Here is a 17,520-nt window from a genome sequence, read left to right as displayed (position 1 = left end):
AACTTGTGGGAATTCATGTTGTTAGAAGAGATGCTTTTTGTGACCAGACAGTTCCATTGAAACTATAGTGGCATATTTTAATATCAAATTGTATTATATTCTATTTTTTCACACTTTTTTGGTATGTGTGTCTCCTTTTTCCTTTCACATAAGCAAGCTTTTGAATCTGGGTATCCCCTATCTAAGTTCTATTCACTTTTGATTTTAGTTTTTAGTGTTAATGATTTGTGGAGAGAATTATGTTGAGAATTTTTATTAGCACTGTGGGTTGTCGTGGTTTGCTATATTGTGACCAACACTGGATCATTTTGGTGGTGCAAAAAAATAGCACACACACACCCTTTTTTTTTCCTTGAACCAGTTATTAGTTTGGAAAAAGTCAAGTACATATTAAGAGTGGGTGGTGACCAGAAAAACAGATAACTGCAGGAAAAAAGAAGACCCCTGTTGTTTCATGGGACAGTATTCTGCTGGCTTTTTAAAAGTTTAATTAAATAAGAATTGCCAAGGGAACTGAACCCATTCCTACAGCTTGAAATAATACATGCAACTGTTGTTTTCCCCCCTGCTCTCATTTTTACAATGCAAGCCACAGAGTAGCATCTGTTTGTTCCTTAAATAAAACACACACTGTCCCTTTTCAACTCTTACAATGCAGAAACCATGCAGAGGAGGTACCAGCAAACAAGACGCAGCCAGGTATATGTGTCAGGATAGCCACAAGACATTCTCTTTTGTTATAGGGTGGGATTTTGGCATGCAGGACCTCATCTTCCCAAGCTGCTTTCTCGAAAGGTCAGGCTGCCTTTCTTTTTTGGTCTCTGTTTTATCTGCTTCTCTTTCTCTCTCTCTGTTTTTGTTGTTGTTGTGCAGGAGTAAGTTTGCTGATTCCTGCAGGGGCTGTTCCCCAGGGGAGAGTCTATGAGATGTATGTGACAGTTAACCGAAAGGAGAACATGAGGTAAAAGAGGCTCTGCTTACGGTGCATTTGCTTTAGTGCTAATTGCAGGGAGGAGGCAAAGTGTGTTAACACAACATTTCTGATCAACATTTGCATGCATACAAGCTGCTGAGGCAACATAACGGTTTGCAAGCAGGCACGGAAAGATAGCTGGAAAAAAAAATCTAAGCACAGGTCTCTCCCAGGCAGCATGTGTGTTTGTGATAAGGGGTTTGGTTTTGCAGTTAACCATCAGTTAACATGCAGTTAACTTTTCAGCACAATCCTAACCTGCCTTAGCACTCATGTGTCAACTACTGCGCTGGCCAAGGCAGTCGCAAACATGCTGTTAAGCATACTGCAGCAGCCTACCAGTCAGGAGCACTGGCACTGGTGCTGAAACAAGAGGGAATGCACCAGAGTAGGTAAGAGTTGCTCCGAGCAGTGCAGCAGTGGGGGAGGGGGGAGGAGGTGTAATTATTATTATTAATTATTGTTAACAGTATTTATATACCACTTTTCAACGGAAAGTTCACAAAGCAGTTTACAGAGAAAATAAAACAAACAACTAATGGCTCCCTGTCCCAGAAGGGCTCACAATCTAAAAGGATGCAAAAAAGAACACCAGCAGATAGCCACTAGAAAAGACAGTGCTGGGGGTGAGGAGGGCCAGTTACTCTCCCGCCCCCCCCAAATAAAAGAAGAGCACCCACTGAAAAAGTGCCTCTTACCCAGTTAGCAGGTTCAGTAATGGGGCAGGGGAAACCAGGGAGAGGGTGAATTGGGTCCCCAAAGGGGCAAGATCAGTGGTGCTGGTGCACAGCGAATCCTATCCCTCATTCCGGGTCTCAAAACTCAACATGAAGCAATTCAAGTCCTGCTCAGGCTATTTAGCAGGCTCAGATCTGAGGAATGCAGTACAAGGCTTATAAGTGATGTACTGTGCATCCCAGGCAACTCTCCCTTCTCCAAATTTTGTACAATTTATTCTCCCTTCCCTGAATTTTGTACAATTGATATTCCGATTCAGAATGGACTAGGCAAATCAGATCCATTTGTATTTACTCTAAGGGCCAATGCAAACATTACAACCACACCACATTTTTTTTCTGTGCTTAATAAAGGAACTGTAGTGCTTGAAAACCCCTCACAAGGGGTCTAGCTGCATGTAGGGCAGTGTACATTTTGCAGTTCTGTAAGCATCCCGTGCAAATGCAGAAAGCTATGTTTGCTGCAAAATTCAGCATCCTCATCATTTTAGCATTCATTTACTTCTCCGCTGAGAGCATTTGTTCAGCACTCCGCCACAAATATCTCTAGACTCTGTGATGCTGAATACACTCCTGCGGTTTAATTGTCTGTCATCCATTCCTAAACTAATACATTTAGAAAATCAAATCGCTGCAGAAGCATTTTTGCTTTCACTATTCATGTCCTGCATTTTGAAAACAGCTAATCTCAACAGAAGTCTTCCCCCAAACCAGTTCACCTGCAGTGTTGACCTTTGTTTATTCGATTAAACCATGCCGTTTAAAAAAAAATCAGAAACATCACAATAAACATATCAATTTGCTGTAAAATGACACATTCCCCAAGGAGAGGAGAGTTGTCACTCTGAGACAAGAGTTACAAAGTTGAAAAGTGCCCTGTGGGCCATCCAGTGATGATTAGGACTGCATAAATGGCATACCTCCTATAATAGCCACCGCAAGTGTTCTCCACATGGTGGTTGCTGTGCGTAAATTGACCTTTCATATAAGTCTGTAGTGAAACATCAGTGGCTTGAAAGAAATGCAGAAACTCTTCTCTTGAAATGTACCCAAGCATGTCTGTAGGAATTTCTCGCTCACTTTACTCCATTAGGTGAGGGGCTGTTTATGAGCCTGGTGTAAATAGATCCTTTTTGCTCTTTGAAAGATGCTGACCAATCTTTCATTAAATGCCAAGTTGGCTTCTTCAGCCTATACTTCTTAGAGGATTTTCCTTCTAGACCTTTGCCTGTAGGAATGCAAATTCTGGCTGCGTGCTACAGTGGACAAATAGGATTGGGCTGTAAGTGTTGCTTTGCTCAACATTGAAAACTCCTACAGTTGCTTTTCATGTAAAAAAGTAAAAAAATACAAACTTCAGGAAAAGTTGCATACAAGTCATGTGTGTAATCTTCTAAAGTGGTGACAGCAACTATGTGTGTTTAAACACAGTATTGTCAATCTCACAGAACAAGAATGGGCAGCAATTTTCACAATGTTCTCTTCCCACTCATGTCTTACCTCTATGCAGCTTCTCTCTCCATGTGCTTTTATCCTTAGCTGTGCTTCCTTGGCTAAAAGAAAGCACTTGGGGAAAGGAATTGTGGGCAGAAAAACCATGGGGAGAGTTTTCATTCTACAGTTCTCATTCATGCACACCTTTCATTGTTACAATCAGACCTCCTATTGCTCTTTCTATGTCATTGGGGCAGTTCCATATGTGAACACATAAAACTGCACTTTTCATGGCTTCTTTTATTCTGTTGCTAAAGACCAATGTCTCTGGAGCTTATGCCCAGCAGGTGAAGTTAATATATTTCTCCTACAATAACTGCACAATCCTTTTTGCATGGTACTAAGGCATCAACCTGACAATAGCGCAATGACTGCCATATCTTTGCACCATAGTGGCTGGGGCCTGGTCCCAGTTACTACACACAGGCTGACAATGGGGTAACATGATTCAAAAACTTTGAAGCAGTTGATTTTACAATGGAAAGAATGAACTAAATTGGAATGTCTGAGGGCCCAATCGTATCCAACTTTCCAACACCAGTGCATCCCCAAGGCAAGCATACAGATGTTCCCTTACCTTGCGGACGCCCTTCCACCACAAGATGCAGTGCACACCCCATTGGCATGACTACACCAGGACGGGAAAGGTGGATAGGATTTGGCTCTAGGGCATAGACACACAAGACACACAAATAAGCATCAAGCTTATTTGTTGAAAACTCTCAGTTCTCTGAGCCTCTCAAGAACATAAGAAAAAACTATTGAATCAAACCTAAGGCCCATTTAGTCCAGAACCCTGTTTCCCACAGCGGCCACCACCTCCCTCTGGAACCAGAAACCAGAAACCTATTCTGAACACAACAGAATATATGCTAATACTCAGACTAAAAGGTGGAAGTTGCTCGAGCTTTCTGTGCCAGATTCTTGTTTTCCCAGCGCCATGCTCTGAAACTTTTTACTCTCCACCTAATCTCCCTAGATTCATGTTGACTCCAGCAGCTTGAACTTGACAGTGTTCACTCTACAATAAAGCTGCACTTTCCACCCCTCTTTCCACTGGCTGAAGGTTATGGGTGACAAAGCACTGTGACGTTTCTCACTTCCCTATACAAAATCAGGATGGTGCTTCTAAAAGTGTTACCTTCTGCCATCAACATGAGAATCTCTTGAGTCATACAAATTGCTGGTGTTTCTCCCAGAGAGCCACACAAAGTTGTTTTGCTCTTTTCCCAAGGATGAGTTAGTGGCAGGGACATCTCTGTAAGTTCAATATGGCCTCAAGACTTTCTATAACACCTTTGTAATTCTGAAGCCATTGTTCCTTTTCAGAACCACCAGAGAATGGTCCTAACTTTTATGTTAGAATTTCAAGCATTTAAGCATTTCAAGCATTTAAGCATTTCAAGCATTTAATTAAGATTATAAACTAATCTTAATTAAAATGCATCTGTATGATAGCAGACATATGGACACAAATATTTCCTCAACTATAATGTATATTATCACCAATCTACAGAAGATTTAAATTATCTTTTATATTGTTCCTGTTGTGGTATTGTTCCTGTTATTGTTCCTATAATGTATATTATCACCAATCTACAGAAGATTTAAATTATCTTTTATATTGTTCCTGTTGTGGTATTGTTCCTGTTCCTGGTATTGTTCCTGTTGTGGTATGATAGCAGACATATGGACACAAATATTTCCTCAACTATAATGTATATTATCACCAATCTACAGAAGATTTAAATTATCTTTTATATTGTAAACTGTTGTGCCAGTTTTCATTGTAAGAACTACATCTTTGTTTTCCTCAGTGCTTATAAACTGCATTAATTTTGCCATAATTTCATATGTGTAATGCATTTTTTCAGTATGTGAGTTTCTTACTTAGCATTGCTAGCCATACTGGATGATGCAAACTCTAGGTTGCCACTGGCTACTCTCAATATCTCATATTTGTGTACATGTATAAGAATATTAAATAATTAATGGTCCAATCCTTTCCTTTCTCTTCCCCTCCAGTACAGCTGCTTCACAAGAGCACACGCTGAATACTGCAGCAGTGTGTGTGTGTGGGGGGGGGGGACAAATGTTCCCTTACCAGGGGTAAGCCTCCAGTGACCAAAGCCTCCAGACCTGTGCCAGTGAGTTGCCACGAGACCCTTGCCACAGGATGTGGTGATGGCATCTGGCCTAGATGCCTTTAAAGGGGATTGGACAAATTTCTGGAAGAAAAATCCATTATGGGTTACAAGACATGATGTGTATGTGCAACCTCCTGATTTTAGAAATGGGCTATGTCAGATGCAAGAGGATGCAGGTCTCTTGTTATCTGGTGGGGCATTTGGTGGGCCACTGTGAGATCCAGGAAGCTGGACTAGATGGGCCTATGGCCTGATCCAGCAGGGCTGTTCTTATGAGTTCACTGGCTAAAGTCAAATTGGACCTAGGAAGATGAATCAAGGCCTGGAAAGGGGATATGATAGCTGCATTGTTGCTGCCATCCATACCACCCCCTTCCTGCCATCGTTCTGCCCTGTTGTCTACCTGTTCCTCCCCCTGTCCACCACATTCTGCCCCTCCCCACCTCCCTCCCATTCCCCCATACTGATTTGCTGGTTTCAAGGTCTGTGGAGGATCCACTTTTGTGCTGCATCCACCACCTCTCCACTTGCAGCAGCAGTCCAGCTGCCTGCGCTGGTACACTCCATTTGCAACCACCATAAAATACCTTACACTGCCGGAACACTCGTTCCAGTGGTCCAAAGGTGCCTTCAAGTTGGGCTGTCAGTACATTTTTTCTTCTAGTTATTTTCTAAGGCACTGCTCTAAGGCAGTGGTTCCCAAATTGGTGGGTCACAACCCACCAGGGGAACCGAAAGCGGACCATTCCCCTTAAGGGGAGTGGCCCAAGAATGGGTGCCCCGAAGGTGCCATAGCGATCACAGCACCCAGGACTCGGTGACATTCTAACATATGGGGGGGCTCCTGAAGCCTCCATGAGGGTCCCTATGTGAGCCTCCTTACTGCTACCCTGAGCTCCGATCACTGATCACTGATCGGAGCTCACTTCCAGTTTGTGATCGAAGCTCCCTTTATAAGTTTATTCTTGTGTATTTTTTCTTCTTATTTCTTTGAACTGAGGGAAACTCAACTTAGATAACACTGCCAAGATTAAGTATTGCATGCTCAAGATGATCAGAATGGAAATGATCCAGCTAAGTTAAGCTTATTCAAGTCACATAGAGCAAATAAAACTTGTGACTAATGGAGCCCAATTCCCCCCTCCCCCCCCCACCGGTGCAGCCACACCAAAAAGGACCACACTGTATCCAGTGGGGGGGAGGGGGAGATCAGGAGGCAACAGAGGAAAAAGGAGATTTTAATCCCCTTATGCCTCCGTAAGCCTCCCGCTCTACAATGGATCTCCTCAGACGTACACCAGCAATTTAGATGGCACAAGTCTGAGGAAAGAATGGGGGTGTAGAGACCGGAAATGGAAGGGATAGGATCCGGCACATGCCACTGCCATGCCACACGGCACATGCCACGGTCCATCCAATTCCTTCTCGTTTCCACCCACTTTTGCTCTGCCCTGCCCATCTCCACTGTGTGAAGCATGCGTGCATGAGCTGTCTTTTCTAGTGGCTGTCTGCTGGTGTTCTTTTGCATCCTTTAGATTGTGAGCCCTTCTGGGACAGGGAGCCATTAGTTGTTGTTTGATTTTCTCTGTAAACCGCTTTGTGAACTTTCAGTTGAAAAGCGGTATATAAATACTGTTAATAATAATTAATAATAATAATTACACCTCCTCCTCACCCTCTTCCACTGCTGCGCACACACAGCATGCTCCTCCACGAGCTGTGGCAGGGTCAGTGACATCCCAGAAGCATTACCACCACTTGTAGGAGTACTCCCAAAGTGGCCATTGATGGAGCGCTCTGCATGCTGTCAGTATCCATTTTATGTCATGCAGCCCAATTCTGGAGAATTGGGCTGCCAGTACGCAATCTGTGCAGACATGAAGATCTCCCATTATGGTCATAGTGAGTGACCATTGGCTGTGATTTAAAGTGACTTTTAAGAGTGATCAGCTCTCATTGAGTCAAGAGGTTGGACAGTGAGGCTATGGTAGGGCCTGAAAAAAAGATAATTTAAAAATTCAAAAACATCACGGGTGAGAAATTAATCATGTTGAGGGGGGAGTTCTTATTTTAAAACTTATTTTTGAAATAAGGCCTTTGGGAGAAGTAATTAATTTGTTCTTGAATGCAGTTTTGTAAACTGAACCTTGTGGCAGCGAATAAAAATTAGATTAGATTAGATCAGGAACCTGCAAAATCTTTTGTTCACCTTCTGAGCTTTCATATGTGCATTTGTGAATTTTTTCCATTTTGTTCACCTTTTTCAAAACTCAAGCTAGCTAATAGTTTTGAGTTAATAATAAACTAAAAACTAACTAAACTAAAAACTAAAAATCTAGCATGGGACAATTCTACTCTGAAGAAAGTGGGACAGACATCAGAGTGATGGATAGTGCCCAAAGCATCTTGAAGATACAAAACATTTTATTAAAGGAAAACAGCAGTAGGAAAGTTTAAAATTTGCAAAACCTACATTTAACATGATTAGAAGGGCTACCTGTGAGTAAGCTCCTATGAGTTAGCTGTCTCCCTTTTCTCACTCTATAGTTATCTTCCTTATTTTCTTTGAACACAGTTATTAAAACTGTGTCATTCAGAAGGCAGGATTTTTTCCCTGCAACCTAAATGTTAGGCATAATGACAGAGGGATGTAATTGCTTTAATGAAATCCCTATGACACTTGGCATTATATACACTAGAACAGCCATTTTCAACCACTGTGCCATGGCACACTGGTGTGCTGCAAGTGGTCCACAGGTGTGCCACAGGAATTTGGGGGAAGGTCATTTATTAATAGGGCCAACGGGGATATGAGCCCCCCCCCCCCCCACTGGCAGCATGGTGTGCCTTGTCAATAGTAAAAAACCTGATGGTGTACCTTGTCGATTTTATTGGCTTGTCAGTGCGCCATGTGATGAGAAAGGTTGAAAATCGCTGGTCTAGATGCTAAAAGGCACAAACTAAATTTTTAACAGGAGGGGCACTTAAAGATGTAAGCCGTGAAAAAGATTGAAAATCACTGCACTAGACGCTTAAATTGATTCACTAGCATGGTTTCTCCCTGTTGCAAACTGTAGTTCAGTGACAAGTCTAGGAGAATCTCTAACAGAATTTGAGATATTTTACATAAACTACAGTTCATAAACTTCTTCTTTGGAAGAAGTCATAACAATAAAAGCAGCTTAAAAAGCAGTTTGCCTTTGTAGATGCACTCAGTAGACTGATTACTAAGTAATTAGAAGTATCTGTCCAAGTCCCTGGGGCAGCTGTAGGCCCCAGTTCCAACCATAATCTGAGGCCAATGACCCTGAGGCCAGCATCATCTTTAGTTGTAGTAGGTTTCACAGGAGGGGGAGCATACAAAAGAGATTAAGAAGCCATACAGAGATAGCAGCAAGCCATTTTCTACTAGAAAGCTATTATTGTTGGCTTAGATCTCTCTGAATGCATCTAAGGAGGAGACAGGATAGCTGAAATCTTCTGGGAGAGACTTCTAAAATATTTCCCATTGGAAGAAGCAGTCTGCATCTTGCAAGATTTCTGAATGGGGGGTGGTAGGTGGGATTGATCAATGGAGGAAGTTTGTGATATCAACAAAAGAAAGCAGGGTGAGGAACATAGAGAACATCCTGCACAATAAGGAATGCTTGAGAAATGAGACAGAACCTTAAATCTTGTTTTAGCATGTTTCTCAGTTACCATGTTATTAAAACTGAAATTGTATTTTTACTCAGTATTTTGAGCCTTCAAGCAATGGTAGGCATGGACACCCACAATAGTTAGTGAACATCCAAAAGGATTACAGATTAAGGACCAATCTGCATATTACATTAAGTCCCCAATCCTATAGGGGTCTTGTACTGCCAAATGCGGGACCATTTGCTACATATGTGTGTAGCAAAATGCAGCACACCATTTTCTGCAGAGAGGAGCCCATCGCTGATCCCCCCAGCATAGTAAATCAGCACAGAAGGTGGGAAGAATGGGAGGGAGAGGGGACAAATGGGGTGGAGGCCAGGGTGGGGAAGAGGATGCTGTGTTCTCAGCCTGGATTGAGGTGAGAGCTGTGATTACTGTTCAGAAAGTAACAAACAAACATGTCAACTTTAAGCACATAATTCACACTATGACCAGCCTATGGGACCATCAGCATGGGCTTGTGGGCTATGGAAGTTAATTCCATGGCAAGAAAGAGTCAGGGTGGTCCACTGGCTTTGCTGTATGATACAATTGTGTCTCAAAGTTGTAGTGTACTGCACTGTTGCCTGCTCAGGAGACTGGAAGTAGGACCACTCCAAAGCATCAGAAGTGGGGTGTACATATGGAATTGTTGTTCCATATGTACAGTAGTATTCTCTGGAGTGGCAATAGCTCATACTTTGGGCATAACCCCGCCCCCCACTGAAAACCACTGAACAATTACGTTTTTCATTGTTTCTCTAACCTTTCCATGGGGTTTGGATATTAAAGGATGCTTTAAGTCTACCAGTACTCAGTCTTACTTTACTTACCAGTACTTAAGTCCTACTTTACTCAGTAAACAGAAGCGATAATGATGGCTTTTAAAAAATAATTCCTTTTCCTCCTGTGCCTTCTGTCCTATACCCCTTTGAATCATTTAACAAATGTGAATTTCTTCTCCCCTGCCCAACCCTGTCAGGCCACCAGTAGAAGACAGTCAGACTCTTTTGACCCCTGTTGTGAGCTGTGGACCTCCAGGAGCGCTGCTGACTCGACCTGTTATTCTAACCATGCACCACTGTGCGGAACCGAACACTGAAGACTGGAAGATCCAGCTGAAGAACCAAACAGCCCAGGCACAATGGGAGGTGAGTTCTCAGAGTTTCACACACAGTGAAGTTATATGACAAACTTATCTTTCAAGTGCCCGATTCTCTGAAGTATGGCTGGAGTGCTCTTTACACTCTCACATAACACATGTAACCAGGGGACATCCACTAAAATTGAGTGTTGGGAGAGTTAGAACAGACAAGAGAAAATATTTCTTTACTCAGCGTGTGGTTGGTCTGTGGAACTCCTTGCCACAGGATGTGGTGACGGCATCTGGCCTGGATGCCTTTAAAAGGGGATTGGACAAGTTTCTGGAGGAAAAATCCATTACGGGGTACAAGCCGTGCAACCTCCTGATTTTAGAAATGGGCTATGTCAGAAGGCCAGATGCAAGGGAGGGCACCAGGATGAGGTCTCTTGTTATCTGGTGTGCTCCCTGGGGCATTTGGTGGGCCACTGTGAGATACAGGAAGCTGGACTAGATGGGCCTATGGTCTGATCCAGTGGGGCTGTTCTTATGTTCTTATGTTGGCCGTAGGATTCTGGAGCCTTCTCAGTGGTGGCACCACAGTTAATGAGCACTCTCCTATTGAACTTTGAAAAAAAAATCAAACAAAGCATTAAGATAGACAAACCAAAACAGAGCAAAATCAAAATGTTGAGCCAATGGGGAACAAATTAGTCCAGGGAAGCAGTCAAGTCACATCAGTATTTCAGAGGCATAGAGGGCAAATAAATAATAATAATAATAATAATAATAATAATAATAATAATAATAATAATAATAATAATAATAAATAATAATAACAACTTTATTTTTACCCCACCTTTCTCCCCGAAGGGACTCAAGACGGCTTACAACAGGTTAAAACAGATTAAAAACATAATTTAAAAACAGATAAAAGCATATTAACACATATCATAAAAACAGTAGTCAGATAAAAAGTAGTCAGATAAAAAGAGCATAGAACAGCAAATCATAAAAGAATCAGGCCTGTAACCAAGCATTTAAAAAATATTAAAAGATGTTGAAAAGGCCGAGAACTCAGAAGGGTTTAAACAGAAGGGTCTTCAGGCCTCGCCGAAGACAACCAAATGCCACATGAAACAGGTATGTTTTGAGCCCTTGCCCAAAAGCCATGAGGAAGCCATCTCAATGCCCCTGGAAAGGAATTCCATAGTTGTGGCGCCACTACAGAGAAAGCTTGCCCCTGAGCTGCTACCGCTCAGGGGCAAAAACTTGCGTTTTTTCAAGTTGGGACTTGAGCGTTATCAGTAGCCAGAACTTTTGTCTTTTTCATAATTTATTTTTCATTCTCTATATAGTGTTTTATTGTTTGTTTTATTTCATTTTTGTATTGTTATTGTAAAATCAGGGTCTTGCTGTGGAGCAGTATAGTAATTGAATAAATTAGGTATAGAGTGTAATTTCCAGCATCTTCAAGTAAAAGGTATTGAATAACAAGGCTGGGAAAAACCTCTGCTGAGACCTTGAAGACCAGAATCACTGCCATCAGGCCTTAGCCAGATTTTCCAGCAGGGTCCAATGCAGTCAGTAGAAGGCAGCTACATCTTTCACATGACCACACTGAACTAGTTTCCAGTCTCACATGTGCAGTTTTGCAAATACCCACCAAGTTTCTGGTAAGTCTCAACTTCTACGGTAGCATTCTTTTTTCTTTCTCTCATTCTTTTTTTGGAATAGATCTCTCCCTCTCTCTTCCATTGATCAGATATTTACATTGCTGGAGGCAAGTCACTCTTGTGAGTGCCAGCACAGATGTTTCATGCTTGCCAACAGGTATAGATGGAGTCAGCACTGCAGCTGATACGCTTCTTCCTCTGGCTTAGGAAGGATGGTGCCACCTTTGAAAATGCACAGCGTCATGCTGCTCCAAACCCAGAAACATGAATCTGTTCCTAAGCTCACTGAACTCAACTGCCCTGTTTCCCCCATAATCATCTGCAGTGCCAACTTCTCTCTTGGAGGCAGCAAAAGGAGGTCTGCACTTGTGTTTCATTCAGAGACAGCATTTACAACTGTTTAAAAAAAAAAAACCTGCTCATTCCTTCATTCTTGCGTTTTTTCAAAATTTGCCAGAGGAAATTTGTCTCCATTCATAATCTGTAATCTTGCACAGGAAAATTAACAAGCAAACTGTTTGTTACTGTGCACAAAAGGTCCAGAAGGCGCATATGTATTGAATTTATATTTGATTCACATCTGAATTAAAGAACACAAGGGTTCTATAGTTGAATCATACAGCTCTCACTTCTTTGTACCATATTACTTTCTTTGCTGTACCTGTGGAAGCAGCCATGTAGACACAGAAGCAAGACTTCAACTGACATGTTGTGTTAAGTGTCTGCATGACCCTGATCTGCTTGGTGTTTTTTTTATTTCCTAACTACCAGCTGCTGGGGAATCTGACCTGAATTGAGGCCATTGCATGGATTGGATCCCCTGTGGCTGCTATTTGCCTTGTTAAGGGGAACTCTCATTGTTAAACAGAATTAACTGTCTGTAGTTCAGTCGTTTGGATTTGCTCTGAGGGGCTGTGGGTAGGAGGAACTGCCCAAATGAACAGCTATGAGTAGTTTCTCTTCATAGAAATGAAACTTGTAGACTTGGGCCATGCAATATACTTTCTGTGTAAGACGGTGCATAAAGCAAAATCCTGCCTCCCAGGGTCAGGATCACAAAATACCATACGCCCATACCATTCCATTCCCACTGGGCCTGTCCAGAGGCCTTCTGAGGCCTCTGCAGGTGACCTCCCTGGCCCTCAAAAGGCCTTGGAAAGGCTTGTTTAAAAAAGAGAAAAAGCTGGAGGGGGGGAGCATGGATCATGGTGGTGTCTCCTAGGTGGCACTCTGGGGCATTTGCTCCCCCTGGCCCCCCAGGTACTCCAGTGCATAGGAGACTGTAATGCTTTATAGGACAGATATGATTTTTCTATGTAATGCTTGACTCATTTTAGATATGCGTTTAAAATGAACAAATGAAATAAGAGTCCTGAATTATATAGTGCCTAGTTTTTTAAAATCTGCTCATTGAATCTCAGCTTGAACACCAGTGTCAGGTGTTCCTGCTAATTTGGAATTCCTCCATTGCATCATAATTGGGCAGGCAAGGACTGATGTCAGCTTGATGGTGGGCTGAGTAAATGGTCATTTGTCTGACCTGGAAAAATTGTTCTAATAATAATAATAATAATAATAACAACAGGTATTTATATACCGCCTTTCTTGGTCTTTATTCAAGACTTTATTCAAGGCGGTTTACATAGGCAGGCTTTTATCTAAATCCCTATTTAAATAGGGATTTTTACAATTTCAAAGAAGGTTCTTTCTTTCAAGAACTACTACATTCAAGGTGTTTCATTCCGATCTGGCTTCACATTCTGGCCTCCATCCTCCCACGCTCCGAGCAGATGGAATTGCTCGGCTTCAGCTTGTCAGCTGCTCCAAGGTCGCACGGTGCCGGTGGCCTCGAACTGGCGACCTTGTGGATGTTATCTTCAGGCAGACGGAGGCTCTACCCTCTAGACCAGACCTCCTGCCCTTCTGATGTTGTCGATTTTATCTTCTTAGGATGTGGTAGCAGTTGGAGAAGAGAACTTTACCACCCCATGCTACATCCAGTTGGATCCAGAGGCCTGCCATATCCTGACAGAAACTCTCAGCACCTATGCCTTGGTAGGGCAGTCTGTCACCAAAGCAGCCGCAAAGCGACTCAAGTTGGCCATCTTTGGGCCACTGATCTGTTCATCCTTGGAGTACAACATCCGTGTCTACTGCCTGGATGATACCCAGGATGCTCTTAAGGTAATTCTTTTAAAATAACGTTGGGTATTTTTAACTTTACAATTGCAATATCTAATAGCTTCTTGATTACAAGTGTTGTGCATTACCTTTTGGGACATTGTTTTTGATTGGGAGAATGCTTGACAACAAGAGACAATTTTAGACTAAGCGGGGAAGAAGTGAAAGAGAGAGAAAATATAAAACTCATGCATAATGAGTTGCATAATGATTTCATTTTTATACACTGAGCCAGTTCTTCTCCCAGCATCCTTTATTCCTTTGTTTACCTGTATCATAATCTGGATTCTAAGATTTTTGCATTATTAAAAGGCCATAAGGTGCACAAGGCCTTCATTGGTGGTTCATGTATTTTTAATGCTAAGTGCCAGCTCCCCAGAGATGTAAAACATATAAATGCCTCTTTGTAAATAGTTGATAATGATAAAAGAAGCTTCAGGGTTGTTAATCAAGATCCTGCTGCTATATTGCTTTGTAAGATGACTTTGTCTGCAGTTTTTGTGCAGAGCATTTGCAATGGAAATGAACCAAAGTTGCAGTCTATATCTGTTTGCTTGACTCTGTGATACTTATCTCAATCTGCACATACCTTACATCTTGTAAGTGTATGTGCTTCATAACTATATGTGTTTACACCCACTACCTACTGAAGGTATATGTGATATTTATTTAGTATGCTTAGAGATTATTTCTGTTTCCTCCAAGCTGATTATGCGCACACATGATCAAATGTGAGGCAGATTTGCTGCATTCACAGGCATAGCTGCTTCATAGGTGGCTTTATGCAGCAGTCATAGCCCAGATCCCCATCATTAAGTGCAGAGCTCCCTTATGCATCTGTGTGTCATCACTTGCAGGTTGCCTATAGAGTGGATTACTCTTAAGAGCTTTACATAACAGCAGTCCAAAAGACATATCCATAAACCCTGCCCGGATGTGTTTCTTAGCACAATTCCATTTTAATTTAAATACTGTTTGGCACTGAGTCTTCCAGAACATTATATAACATTATCTTTCTTGCTGGGGTAGGGGGGATAACTTTCTGCAGTTATCAAGAAGGAAATAGTTGAAAGAATAATCTGAAGAACAAGATTATATATATTTTTTCCAGAGAATAGAAGAGAATTTTCCAGAGAATATGAAAGAGGCTTTGTTTCCCTTGGTGGGGACACACTCATCCCACTGTCACATCTGATCAAATATTTTTGCAAGTTTTTTACGGTGCTTCAAAAATGTACAAGACCAATTTGACCAGAGGTGACAGAGGCAAAATAGGACACAGTACTCTGTGCCTCTGCCAAGTGCCTCTGCCAAGCCACCTTCGACTCTCTTAAAAAATTTGCTGATCTGTCTGCTGCTGTAGAATGCAGGCTGGCTAAGCTTTTCCTGCTCTGTATGGGGTTGATTTAGGCTTCCATTTGAAAATTATTGCATTTTAGTCATTAGAATATTATTACTTGACTCCCAAACTCATTAAAAGGGGATTAAGTTCTAAGCAGCACCAGGGTCTGAATTACATTTTCCTCATCTGCCTATCTTGGTCTACAGACTTAGTGGTTGTCTTCTCTAAATTTTGCATACACAAGAAACCATCTTCTGCAAATAAGTAATAGAAGCATCTCACCTACTGGCATTTGCAGGAGTCCCTGAGCCTGTGGGTGGAAGCTTGGATTGCACAGTTTCTCCAGGGACTCAAATTAATATTAGGAATTCAGATACTTGCAGACACATGAACAGAAGGTACAAAGCCAGTCAGTGCATTTTTTTCTCCTATTGGTTTGCTATCTATCTATCTATCTATCTATCTATCTATCTATCTATCTATCTATCTATCTATCTATCTATCTATCTATCTAGACAGACAGACAGACAGACAGACAGACAGACAGACAGACAGACAGACAGACAGACAGACAGATGGGTCATTCAAAGCTCATTTTCCTTTGGAACAAACAGGCCTGGCCCTTCATACATAGCAGACTAACTGTGTATTGTGGTGCACCAAGTGTTTGAAAAGTAGAGCAAAAAGCTGAGGCTGTGAAGCACCTTGGCACACTATGGCACGTGGCTGATGTGCTGTGCAAGGGTCACCTGTTGAATAAACCTATCCGTGGTTGTGTCCAGGCAGCAGCTTCAGCCACAGGTGACTTAGCACTTAAGTCTTAAGTGAAGTCTTAAGTGAAGTAGGATAGCTAGTGACTTTCCTAAAGTAATCGTGACTTGTAACATTGACTGTAAAATCAGCTTGTTTTTCTTTCATGTTTTGTGGAAGTACAATGACTGTATCTGCTCAATAATATAATAATAATAATAATAATAATAATAATAATAATAATATTTACATTGGATTCTCAGTTGTCAATAGTGGTAGATATTTGCCAATATGGGTTAAATATTGCCGTTGTTTTTTCATTTCTTTATGGGACAATGACAATAACCTATCCTTAAAAAATTTAAATGCTATGAAAAATATTAGTAGCAAATTGTCTCCTTGGATACTATCAAATATTTCTCCCCCTTTGTATTATATAGATAACTACTTCACAGAGTGGTTTTTAGGATTACTGAGATAATGTATTTTAATTGATCCAGTTCTATATGCCATAGCATAACTGAGTAGCAGTAATAACAGTATCTGAGCCAGGTTATAAATATACAAGTAAAACTCTTGAATGGTATATGCTAGTACAGCTTGTATGTGGGAGGGATGCCTATATTGCTGCACTGATCTGAGGAAATGCAATGAATTTTCCTTGAGACAACCCAGGGAGATAATTTGGGCATAATGAGCATTGAAGGTAATCAAATAATTAGTATCGATTAGCTTGTTATACATTTTAACAAAATCATTAAGGCATAGTAAAAAACGGAACTGATTGATTGGCAGAAGCATAATTCTAAAAGCTTTCCCTTGGCTTCTGCTAGCTTAAAGCAAACACCATTTTGACTTGTCAGGTCATTTAGGACTTGTGAAGTGTCAGTTTAGCAGGGGACACCAACTTTCTTACTTGAAGCAAACTAGACTTGAAGATGAGTAACATTATTACATTTCACTGAAGCAAAAATGCATTTTGTTTTGGATGCCAAAAACATTTCTTTCTTATTTCTGTGCATGAGTGAAAATATGGTGAATGTGTAGGAATATGCCAACTGCTCAAAAGTCTTAACAACTAGATAATTGTTAGATAGATATCTAGAACAACTAGATAAAAAGCCAGTATACAAGGCTAAGGAACAGTTGGGGTTGTGTAAGAAAAAAGTTTAGCAAAGAACCCTGGCGGAAGCACCATCAGAGTGCTGGTCAGCAGATTTGGGCACAATCCTAAGCAAGGGAAGCTTTGGTGGAATGTGTGTTCCGCCCGCGCTGGCTGCCACAAAAGCATGCTAAAGTGCTTAGCAGCTGTGCAGAGAGCCGGCACACCAGTGGGAAAACTGTGGACTTCCTGCTTGTGTTAGCGGGCAATGGAGGCCCAACGGACAGGTAAGTCTGGTGAATGGAATGGAGGGAATGGAAGGGGGCAGAGAAGGGGTTGGGGGGAATCACAGAACAGGG

General features: G+C 41.6%; 1 protein-coding gene across 1 annotated transcript in view; it reads left to right on the top strand.

Annotated features, from left to right (window-relative positions):
- The window catches only part of UNC5C (unc-5 netrin receptor C), a 394,830-nt gene that overhangs the window by 360,163 nt on the left and 17,147 nt on the right, over window positions 1-17,520 (top strand). The window contains exons 10-12 of the mRNA XM_066631993.1: window positions 874-961; window positions 10,012-10,180; window positions 13,737-13,970. Of these exons, the coding sequence (XP_066488090.1) occupies window positions 874-961; window positions 10,012-10,180; window positions 13,737-13,970 (491 nt within the window). The remainder of the gene's footprint in view (window positions 1-873; window positions 962-10,011; window positions 10,181-13,736; window positions 13,971-17,520) is intronic.

Source organism: Tiliqua scincoides, chromosome 6 (genome assembly GCF_035046505.1).
Source record: "Tiliqua scincoides isolate rTilSci1 chromosome 6, rTilSci1.hap2, whole genome shotgun sequence".
NCBI lineage: Eukaryota > Metazoa > Chordata > Lepidosauria > Squamata > Scincidae > Tiliqua > Tiliqua scincoides.
This window is presented reverse-complemented; position numbering and strand designations above follow the sequence as displayed.